This window comes from Cherax quadricarinatus, chromosome 10, assembly GCF_038502225.1.
Source record: "Cherax quadricarinatus isolate ZL_2023a chromosome 10, ASM3850222v1, whole genome shotgun sequence".
Taxonomy (NCBI): Eukaryota; Metazoa; Arthropoda; class Malacostraca; order Decapoda; family Parastacidae; genus Cherax; species Cherax quadricarinatus.
Genome location: NC_091301.1, coordinates 26,478,044 through 26,490,665, shown reverse-complemented (window position 1 = coordinate 26,490,665; position 12,622 = coordinate 26,478,044). Strand labels below are relative to the sequence as shown.

General features: G+C 39.1%; 1 protein-coding gene across 2 annotated transcripts in view; it reads right to left on the bottom strand.

Annotated features, from left to right (window-relative positions):
• Positions 1-12,622, bottom strand: part of Patr-1 (Protein associated with topo II related - 1) — a gene marked incomplete in the record, with an annotated part of 178,579 nt that overhangs the window by 77,393 nt on the left and 88,564 nt on the right. For both annotated transcript variants that reach the window (XM_070083723.1, XM_070083724.1), the window contains 2 exon segments: positions 8,279-8,495; positions 8,641-9,064. In XM_070083723.1, the coding sequence (XP_069939824.1) occupies positions 8,279-8,495; positions 8,641-9,064 (641 nt within the window).

Here is a 12,622-nt window from a genome sequence, read left to right as displayed (position 1 = left end):
CGGCTGACTACCATACATACAACACTTGATTTCTTACAATAAATACTACTCATCTCACCCTAGATTAAGACTACAAATATTTTAAGGTAAGTAATGAGTAAACTGTATATGCATTTTATCACTCTGGGATGCTTAAATGTAATAGAATATTGTGTGTAGGTGGGGTGGCCTGGTATGGTAGCCCGGCTGACTACCATACATACCACACTTGATTTCTTACAATAAATACTGCTTGTCTCACCCTAGATTAAGACTATAAATATTTTAAGGTAAGTAATGAGTGCACTATGTGTGTATTGTACTTTTTTATTGTTTTTTGATGCCCAGTTCTATTGCTAACTTAATGTATGTTATTGTAAACTTGTTATCTAGTATTTGTATGCATTTATAAGTGGAAAAAAAGGGTGTTCCACTTTACGGCGATTTCCGCTTTATGGCGGTAGCCTGGAACCTAACCTGCCGTATAAGTGGGGCCCTACTGTACTTGGGATCAACACATGCTTAGGTTTAACCCTTAAACGGTCCAAACAGATCGACGTTCAAATCCGTAGTGCTCCAAAAGTAGATCTACTTTTTTTTTTTTACATATTTTCAAACAAAAAAAAATGTAGATAAAAGTTTTTTTTACACACTTTCATATGTAAAACAAGAAAGAAGATCTACATTTTTTTACATACTTTCAGATGCTGAAAAAACGTATATATACGTTTGGACCATTTAAGGGTTAAGGCTCTCTGAGACCTTCCAGAGTTTCCACTTAACTATTAATTTGTCCAAGTCTTCCTTTGGCCAGGCTACTGTGACTTTTTTGGGGCCATGAAGTAGGTAGTGGCAAAGTCGCCCCTAAATTTGCTAAAGTTCTTGCCATTAAAAATTATCCAGTACCTCATGATAGGAAATCCCTTCAACGTTTCCTAGGTATGGTAGGATTTTATAGAAGATTCTGTAAAAATTTCTCAGATATTGTAGCCCCTCTAACCTCGCTTACTAGTCACAAAGTTCCCTTTAACTGGACCCCAGAATGTCAAAATGCTTTTACGAAAGCAAAAAGATGACTTTGTGCTGCACCCATTCTTGTGTCTCCACACTTTTCCAAACCTTTTTCATTACAGGTTGATGCTTCTGATTCTGGGGTTGGGACAGTGCTTTTGCAAGCCGGCGACGATGGGTTACAGCCTGTTGCTTACTGTTCAGCCAAGTACCAGCCGCACCAGAGGGCCTACTCTACAATTGAAAAAGAAGCCCTCGCTCTGGTACTAGCTGTGGAGCACTTTGATGTTTATGTGGGCCAGACTTCGCAGGTGGTCACAGTTTATAGTGACCACAACCCTTTGGTGTATCTCCAAGCAATGAAGAACCACAACACGAGACTTAAGAGATGCAGTCTCAGGCTGCAGCTCTATCCAATTAAAATTATGCATATAGCCGGAAAAGAAAATACGCTGGCCGACCTATTATCTAGGTCATAAAATATTTTAGGTTAGGATGAGTTAGGAACCTTAGGTAGAAAAAAGGCTCTTTTTTCCCCCCCCCCCTTTTTTTTGTATATACACCTACCATCCGACTTACAACCTGCTCAACTTACGACCACTCGACTTATGACCGTGTTTTTTATGCCAAATTTCTGGGAAATAAACTATTTGTGTTGTACACAGTGTTTATCCCCAACCTTACAGTATAAAATACAGTACTAACAGCATAAAAAGTAAAGTAAAACATGAAATACCAAAATAAAACAATAAAATAAAGTCATTACAAAAATGTTTTGTTGATATTCAGTAGTAAAGTTCGACTTACGACCATTTCGACTAACAACCGGTTTCTCGGAACTGAACTCGGTCGTAAGTCGGACGGTAGGTGTGCTATGTAATTTATTGGTGTGGGGTTATTTTTTAGTGAGGGGATACATTGCTACTGTATGCAGGCATCTTGGACCTACAGTAGCCCTACTGTCTGCTGTCTCGCTCTTAAGTTTAGGGTTTGGCTTTATGTCATGAATAAAGCTGAGCTCTATCTAAGAGTTCGATGGATGAGAGGAAAGGCAGTCCAATTATACAGTGCCATGGCAGCACTTTCTACCTATTGGTGGTGGAAGCCTATTTCTGAGCTCTCTTGGGGTGGGGGTGTGGCATGCAAAGAGAATGTACCCTTTATTTGGTGCACGTACACACCCTCATTAAAAGGCTACCTCCCCAACCAGCGAACAGGGTGCTAAGGGTTGGACAATGGGGCCCCATCGTCACATCAGTACCTAGGTTCAGCCAATGAGAAGGTGGGTCTGGCAACTGTGGTGGCAGCGTGGTCACAACTTATGTTTCCACCCTTGTCATTTCCATTCTAGAGCTGGTTGAACACTGTTGTCCATTCTGTCTCCAGGCTGTGTCTTTGCCTCTTGATTTACCGTGTGGTACACATATATTTCCAATTGTACATAGTGTACATACTTGTAAATACTTATAATTGCACTTGGTGAAGGAAAATATAATTCATTCAGCTGAGTTTTTTCTGCTCCTTGCTCCCCTTTACACCCAGGATAACAGGCCTTATTGCTCCTGGGTTGTAATATAGGCACCATAAGGCAAGCATCATACGAGGGTTATCAAGAGAGAAGAACCAGGGTTTTGATATCATTATTCCCTAAACAATACAGTACAACTATTTATATCGTATTGGGTACATTGACACCCTGGTTTTCGTCCGTAATCCATTCCAGAAGGTTGGTCGAAATCTGAACTAATATTTCCCCTAAGAAAAAATGTAAATCCAATTAATCCATTCCAGACACCCAAAAATATTAACAAAAAATAAATTTTATAGAGAATAACTATAATTTTACATACAGAAACCACTGAGAAATACATATAAAGCACTAATTTTAATGGATAAATGAACATTTAAATCACTATTACATACCTTTATTGAATACTCTTGTTGGCATATGGAAGAAGGCAAGAAAGGAAGGGGGGGAAGCGAGAGAGAGCAAGAGCGTGCGAGAGCAAGAGAGAGTGAGAGCGAGCAAGTGAGATCGAGTGAGAGAGAGAGAGAGAGAGAGAGAGGAAGGGGAATCCCCCTCCATAAGGACGTAAAGTATCAAAGCCCTATCTGGGGTTACTTCCCTTCTTTGCCTTTTACTGGCACTAGGACCAGCTTGAGAGTCACTGCACCCATCGCACAAATAATCTGTCTAGAGAGGTCTATTTCTGGTGTCTCTAAGATTTGCCTAAAATGGGACAAAACACTGTCATTGAACATGTTGCAGACACAGCTTGCAACAGTTTTGTTAGGGTAATAATTCTCCGCAAAACTTTGCAGCTCACTCCACTTTGTACATGTCCTTAATCACAGAGAAGGCACATTCTCGCCTCTCTCTTCCTCATCCTCCTCCTCCTCCTCTGAAGCAATTTCCTCAGCTGTGATCTGTTGCTGTTCCAGTTGAAGGTCTTGCAGGTCTTCAGTGGTTAGCTCTTCCCTGTGGTCCTCCAACTCTTCCATATCCTGGCCACTCACATCCAACACCATGAACTTTCCCAAAGAAACAATAGATTCCACAACAGGCATAGGGTCATCAGGGTCAGCCTCAATCTCTTCAAAATCCTTCTCTTGGACACACACTGGCCACAATTTTCTCCAAGTAGAGTTCATTGTCCTGGAAGTCACTTCCTGCCAGGCCTTATCTATAAGGCTTATGCAATTGAGGATACTGAAGTGATTCCTCCAGAACTCTCTTAGGGTCAATTCAGTATCTGAGGTGACTTCAAAGCACCTTTGAAACATTGCTTTGGTGTATAGTTTTTTGAAATCTGAAATGACCTGCTGGTCCATGGGCTGGATGAGAGGAGTGGTATTAGGAGGCAAGAACTTCACTGTGATGAAATTAAACTCCTCAAACAACTAGGTCTTCCAAGTCTGGAGGATGAGCAGGAGCATTGTCCATTACCAGGAGGCACTTGAGAGGCAATTTATATTCCAGGAGGTATTTCTTCACACTCGGGTCAAACACTTCATTGACACACTCAATGAAAATTAGCCTCGTGACCCATGCCTTGTTAGCCTTCCACAGACCACACAATTTACTATTGAAGACACTGTTTTTTCTCGAACACACGGGGATTTTCAGTGCTACACCAGTTAAGGTTTCACTTTGAAATCCCCACTAGCATTACCACAGAACAAAAGAGTTAGCCTATCCTTCATAGGCTTGTGTCCTGGCAGTGCCTTTTCCTCTTGTGTGAAGTAGATTCTCTTTGGCATTTTCTTCCAAATGAGGCCTGTTTCATCACAATTGAACACTTGTTGGGGGAAGAATCTTTCAGCCTCTACATACTCCTTGAATTCATCAACAAATTCTTTAGCCACACGTTTGTCTGAACTTGCAGCCTCGCCATTCCTTACCACACTGTGTATGCCACTTCGCTTCTTGAATCTGTTGAACCAGCCTTTGCTGGCCTTAAATTCACCAACAGCAGCACTTGTTCCAGGCATCTTCTTTACGAGATCCACATGCAACTGCCTTGCCTTTTCGCAAATTATCCCCTCCACAACACTATCTCCCGCGAATTGTTTTTCGTTGATCCACACAAACAACAACTTCTCCACATCTTCAATTGTTTGTGATCTTCGTTTCATTAGCATATTTACCCCTTTCACAACATCAGCTTCTTTGATTTTTTACTTTCTTCACCAGGATGGAACTGACTGTCGATTTGGACTTCCTACACATCCTGGCGAGCTCGGCGACACACACGCCACTTTCGAATTTTGATACACGCTCTTTCTTGAATTCTAACATGTTTCTCACCTTCTTTGCCAAAGGCTGGCACTCTGAACTTTCTTTGGCCCCATTGGTAGCTTATTTCGCAGTCACACTCAATGAACAAGCACCAAAAGCAATTGATGAACACGCGGAGTATTGTTCACTCGACAAGTGATAGAGGCAGACTCAGTCAGGCAGCGGCATCCCAGGCGGGCAGACATGTCTGATACGGACGATTTCCAAGTCGATGTACGAAACCTGGAGTAAAAATTTGCTAAAAAAAAAGTGGTTGAAATCCGAATCGTACGATATTCAGACTGGATGAAAACCGGAGTTTTACTGTATAAGTAATCTAGAGATGATCTACAGTATATGGGAGGATGTTGGTGGGTTATATCCAAATCCAGGTCGGCCATCACTAATCCAGCATCATCGGAATCTGCAGGGTGCCGGATTACTGACTTTGCTGGATTACAGAGTAGTTAGGTTAGAATACACTTAACCCAAAGGGGATATTTAGACATCGGCGATTTCACCCAATTTATGCCCTATTTTTGACCCATTCCATTGTTCCAGTCTACCCAACTCATAGCTATTTCGCTACTATTCCTTCTGTAGTGCTGTTTAAATTCAGCAAGGTTTATACAAGCATTGCACTGAACCTTCGCTTCAGTGCAACTCTTGCAAGGGTTCGTGCAAGATCTGTTCTTGTTTCTGGTTTGTTATACAAAATGGCTAGCTGGTTTATTATGCGTTAAAGCCCATTGACTACATGATAGTCTTTAAGGACCTCAATAGAAGTAAGTCGCTTCATCTAACTTTTTTGGGGTTATCCTAGGTTCTCTACACATGTGCTGCTATGTAAAATAATCTATGTACTGTAACTGTATTTGTATATACCTGAATAAACTTACTTATTTACTTACTTCTATTCTGTTGATTAAGTACAAGAAACCGCCCATTCACCTGTTTCAACTACCCAATAAAGTGATCAGAAACTGGCAATTTGGCCAATTTCACACAAATTTCAAAAAATGCCAATTTCAAAATAGGGTCCAGAATAAACAATGCAGACATTCATGGCACTAAAATAACATTTTCTCTGTTCATTAGTCACATCTCCAGACCCCTCTTATACTGCCTTTACTTTCTACTTTGAATTTTTATTCACACAAAAAATAGATTTACTGTTATGCAGACTACTGCTTTATTGTAATAATTGTACAAATAATGTCAACCCATTCGCGACTGCGTATTAGACTGGCCAGTTGGACACGAGTTGGACGGTGACGTCATTTGTTTACTCTTGAACACGGCAAAAATCAAACATTTCCACTACTTTGAGTCCAATTTCAAAGTACTTTTTGTCATAAAACCAATCAAAATCAGATCTATTTCTGTAATATATCTTCCATTCTATCAAATGAGACCAAAAAATGAGAATACAATCATAAAAACCATACGAAAATATACTACTAAGGGGCAGCTAATGGCTGAGAAGTGAACTCCGTTATTTACAGCCCGATTTCTTTCATTTTTCCTGTACGTTAAGAAGCATCTTTCCATCATACATTGCCCAAGTTTCAATAAGATACCCCAACAAACAACTGAGAAAAAAAAAAACATTTACCAAAAATCATATATGGCAAGCCGAAGCCAGGTACTAGAAGTAAGTCACTGACTTTTTTGTGTTACCCTAGGTTCTCTACATATATGCTACTATGTATGATAATCTATGTAGAGAAAATCACTGTTTTGTTTCAGTTTTCTGGTGCATTACGAGTATATATCACAATTAGCTCTGTGCTACACTCGGTGTTCTCTAATATAAGCCCCCAGGACAGGGATAGGAGGATGGTACTTGTATCTGATATCCTCTTCATACCTCCATTGGATTGCTCAATATTCTCCCAATTATTCATTCTAGAGTATTTACCATGTTTTTATGTTATTTATATTGTTTATTATGTCATATTAGATCAATTGTGATAGGCAAATAAGCCGTAGCCTAACAATAAAGCATATTTCCCTGCATCGCGAGACTGAACTCACGGAAACCAACAGTGGCTTCAAAGCCACCTTATCTTTTATGGACAATGTACTGTGGATGTGCCTTACACAAAGAGAAGCATTTCTTTTATTCTTTGAAACCATGGCTAGGGCTAAAAGCAAGCAAGTTATGTATAACAATAAATGGAGAAAAAAAAATTGGAATGACTTATGCAGCAAGTAGCACCACCAAACAGTAGCAGCAGGTTGATGTGGCGACCTTGGATATTTGAAATTATACTAGCCGAAATTAGTGCTAGATTACTGATGGAACCGGATAACTGACTGCCGGATTAGTGATGGCCGACCTGTACTATGCCATTTTATACAAGGGACTTAAGCATTTGCAGATTTTAGTACCCACAGGGATCCTGGAACCAATTTCCTGTAGATAGAGGGATGACTGTATATCTTATAACAGTTTAGAAAATACTGTACTGCAAAAATTTTAGACATGGTCCAACTGCATTAATGGATGGAGAGGATATCTCCAGGCATCTTATGCCACATACTAAATGATAAAATAAAGGACAAGTTGCTCATAGGCCTCAACCTAAGCCTAGAGATGGGTTACAATACTAGGCAGTAATATAAGCTCCTGTTTATGACCCAATAATGAATTGTGTAAACTATTTTGTATAAAATAATTAATAACAAAAATAATAATAAGTAATCATAAAAATCTGTTGGCGCTGAGCAGTGGTAGGCTTAGGTAAACCACGTGATGGAGTTGGATGAACTACCATAGTATCAGTACACTAATTCACCTGTCAAGTTCAAAACACTGGGAGGTTGGTTGAATAAAGTAACAAGTCCAGAAATTTCTTCCAAGGCCATGCGAAAAAAAAATAAATCGAGATTAGACTTATCGCTCAAGTAAACAGAGTTAAAAAAATTGTTGAAAAGGCGCCAATTTCGAAAAATGTGCTCAGGGAGAGTAATCACTCTCCCTGCTCTCCCCCTAGCTATGCCACTGGGCAGAATTGCATGACCAAGAGGATGTATAGCCATTAAATCTTGGGTGGAATGAAGGGTAGGGGTCATTCCAGGATGGGTTAGAGGGATATAAAGATGTATTGGAGTGCTAGGGGCTTGAACATCCAACAGGTTTATTTGAGTAAGTTAGATCAAAGATGAGCACAGTGGCTTTTATGGCTTGACATGATGTTGAGTGTGAGAAATGACATTTTATACAGGGCTTAAGGGAAACTGATTAACCTGTAGATCAGAAGTACAGTGCCTGCCGTCTGGAGGGGATGAAGGTATTGCAGCTCTGAGGATCATTTGATTATTTTCATTATTATAAAGTGCTAAACCTGAAACCAAGAGGGTCATCTGAAGTGTGATGACTACTCGTAAGACAGCAATCAAGTTAATGGTGAATGGTTTTTATTTTAGTTTCTTTTGGGGGGGGTCTCTCCTACCTCAGTGGGAGATGATCAGGGTAACAAAAAATTGAACACAAGTAAAGCTTACCACATAATAATAATCATCTTGATAAGGACTCTCTGAATGTAACTGCATAGCTTGGATATACTTCAGCCACCCCTTCTCCCGTGGAGTCATAAGTCCACAATATTCATCTTGCTCCCGGACACGATGCCACTCCTCCCACTCAGCTTCACTGTCCCGACGAATTCGTCCTGGGTGTAATGAATAGTCTTCTCTAGGGTTGCCAAGCCGATCATATTGACTGAAAATAATTTTTTATACTTTATGCTGAAGTAATGCAATCAACTGGGATATAAGTAGGAACTATGTAGAAAAACAAAGTTTTAGTAAACTCATAAATGATCTTTATGAATACAAAGGATTTTAAAAAGTGTAATATGACTCACTTTTTGCCCTGGTCAAAACCTCTGTTTTGCTCATAAGATCTTCTTTCAATATTTCTACGATCAAAACCATTGCCATGTCTACCTTGGTCATAGCCATTATGAGTTATATATCTTCCGTCTTGGTTACGGCTATGGTAAAAACTTTGCTGTTGTTGTTGTTGCTGCTGTTGCTGCTGCTGCTGTTGCTGTTGTTGTTGAAAGTGATTATTATGGAAGTTATTGTGAAGATGGTGGTAATTATTGTAACTCTCATGATTCTGATTATTGTACGAGTGTGCCTGAGAATGCAGTTGTAAAGGATGCTGTGTGAAGTTACTCTTATCATTTCCTGGAAAACAGTTCATAAATCGTTGCTGCTGCTGCTGTTGTTGTTGATATGGATGCTGCTGGTGTGAATATTGTTGCATAGATCCCTGGAAGGCCCCTGGAAATTAAAAAAAAAAAGTTACTGTGCCTGTATTTCAAAGACTAACAAATGCCAGAAATTTAAATTCTTAAATTGTTATATGTTGCATCCCCAGCCTTCTATATTACACTTGCTTTAACCCTTTCAGGGTCTGTGCCTTAGATCTACAGCTATATGTTGAGGGTCCAAACCATAGATCTATGCCATGAGCTCAGGTCACTCTGATAACCTATGAGTGGTAAATTTGGGCCTAGATATGAGAGAATATGTCTATGTGGTATGTGTGCACCAAATAAAACAAATCCTGCAGCACACAGTGCATAATGAGAAAAAAAACCGAGATGGTAATTTTCGATTAAAACAGCGACTTTGCAGTGTTTTTTCATATGTTTTTTATAGTTGTATTTGCAATTTCTTGTCTCATCTGATAGAATGGAACATATATTACAGAAATAAGGAAGATTTTGATTAGTTTTATTAATGGAAATTGCTTGAAAATGAGCTCAAAGAAGCAGAAATGTTCAGTTTTTGCCGATGTTCAAGAGTAAACAAATGACCTCACACGTCTAATATACATTCACAAATGTGCTGATATTATTTATACAATTATTACAATACTGCATAACAGTAAATCTTCTATTTTTTGGTTTGAATAAAAATTCATTATGCAAAAATAAAAATGGAATTCATTTGTAAAACCTGAAAACATAACTAATGAACAGAGGAAATGTTAGTTTAGTGCCAGGAATGCCTGCATTGTTTATTCTGGACCCTATTTTGAAACTGGAATATTTTGAACTTTGCATTAAATTGGACAAATTACTAATTTCCAATCACTTTATTTTGTAATTGAAACAGTTGACTTGGCGATTTCTTGTGCTCAATGGATAGAACAGAAGTAATACTACTGAAATAGCTAAGAATTTGGTCAACTGGAATAATGTAATTGGCCTAAAATGTGAGTCAAAGTCAGCAAAATCACCGATACGTAAATATCGCTGACACCAAAATTTGCGAGAGCTTAATTTCGTCAATTTTCCATCAAATCTCGTATTTTTTGTTTTATTACCTTCAGAAAAAGATTCTCTAGCATTTCATAAGAAAAAATAACAATTATTTTCTGAAAATTCTTAAACCCTGGTGCACACTTAGAAATTTGGCCTCTGGACCCTGAAAGGGTTAAATTACGAATTCATAATAAAAAAAATCGAAGATTTACCCTATTTCTAAAATATAATCTGGAATTAGTCATGGTTTATGGCATCCCAAGAACTAAATCAGTCCTTTTAAAAACCCACAAGAAACAGATCAGGGGTGTAGCAGGCCTTACGTCTTCAAGAAAATCAGCAAAAACCTAATATTTCCGCTAATTTGAGCGCAATTTCAAGCTACTTCTGGTCCTGAAAATAAGTAAAATCATTCTATTTCAGTAGTATATCTTCTATTCTATCAAATGATACCAAAAAACAGCCAATAAAACCATAAAAAATCCAAGAAAACATCTTACAGTTGCTGTTTTAAACCAAACACACAATCAGAGTTTTGCTTATTGCATCATGCACCACATGGGGCAGGATTTTACTGCTCACAGCTGTGTTCAAAACACACATCAACAGGAGGTACCCTGACAAATACAGTAGATCTACATTGTGAAAGCCTTTCATATACCAACTTTTTCTCTTGCTACCCACTTTACCTCATCATTCTACCAATTGCTACTCTTTCCTTCTGCATCCACCATCCTATACCCAAGACAACAGTACATTAGTGTTCGCAATACAGTTAACAGAATCCTTGGCTTCATATCTAGAAGTATAAATAATAGAAGTCCTCAGGTTGTTTTTCAACTCTATATATCCTTGGTTAGGTCTCATTTAGACTATGCTGCACAGTTCTGGTCACCACATTACAGAATGGATATAAAAGCTCTGGAAAACGTACAGAGGAGGATGACAAAGTTGATCCCAGGTATCAGAAATCTTCCCTATGAGGATAGACTGAGGGCCCTGAATCTGCACTCTAGAAAAGCGTAATTAGGGGGCATTTGATCGAGGTGTAAAAATGGAAAACAGAAATAAATAAAGGGTATGTAAATAGTGTGCTGAAAATTTCCAGCCAAGACAGGACTCACAGTAATGGTTTCAAGTTGGAAAAATTCAGATTCAGGAATCATATAGGAAAGCACTGGTTTGGTAAGAGTTGTGGATGAGTGGAACAAACTCCCGAGTACAGTTATAGAGGCTAAAACGTTGTGTAGTTTTAAAAATAGGTTAGATAAATACATGAGTGGGTGTGGGTGAGTGAGGGCTGGACCTGACTAGCTTGTGCTAATAGGTCTGATGCTGTGCTCCTTTCTTAAGTGGAAGTGACCTGACTAGGTGGGTCATTGGGCTAATCCAGGGGGGGAGGGGGGCATGGACCTGCTTTGCATGGGTCAGTAGGCCTATCATGTGGGAGTTCGACACGTGGATTAGGTAAGAAATACTCACGTAGGCTGGTAGTACGTATAATTACAGATAATGTGTGTAACGCCCTTGCAGCCGTACCTATCTCCTTGCTCACACTCGTAACACTGACTGACTGGCCGCCCACGTACCCATAGAGGGTCTTTGAATAATGCCAGGTCAGCGCAATATGAGTTCAGATAGTGACTCAGGCAGAGACGGTTGGTCGTTGAGTCAACGGTACACTGGTTACTGGTAACTGGTTACTACTACTGAGAGCTCGGCAACGCTAACGTATGTCGTCCCGACATACAACTAATACAAACTAGAGATGGCAGGTATACGGCTTGGGCTGATTCTATACAATGTCAAAGTACACAACAATTAAACATTATAACATACATAAGTAGAACATTGGAATGGAAGCTTACGTGACTGAAACTGTAATGCAATACAAGGTATACTATAGTACAACTTAAAACTCAACAAATGAACAACGAACTCAACGTTGAGATTACAAGTGATAAAAAAAAAATTTTTTGATCGATCGATCTGTATTCATGTGATCTACGGATTCTGAGGAAGGAATATATACAAAGAAAGAGTGTTTAACAGAAAGGCAGATTCGGTGCACTCAAATCTAGACTGTTAACTCTCAGAATGCAGAGAGAACATGAACACAAAAAAAAATTCTTGAATACTGATAAGTTGATACTGTAATTATTCATCTATACAGGTTATTTACATTTAACCCCAACTCTGCTAGGGTGAGATTGACATATGCAGAATGGGTGTCATCTCTGGGAGGATCAAACTCTGTAGCATTGGCTAACTCATGCTGTATTTGAGGCAAATCTGAATTGGAAGTTACAAATGATACTTGAGGATTTCTCAATACCTGTCGTGTACGTAGGGAATAACGACATTCAGGTTGATCGTCTGACTGAGTATCAGAGGAAGAGAGTACAGGATCAGGAGGATTGTCAGAGTCTGTCACATTAGTCTGGGTTGGAACATCATTATCATCACATACTAACTTCATATGATCTAAATGCGATTCTTTATACTGACCAGTACTAATCTCTCTAACCTTATACTTATTACCAGTGATATGTTCAACTACTCGATAAGG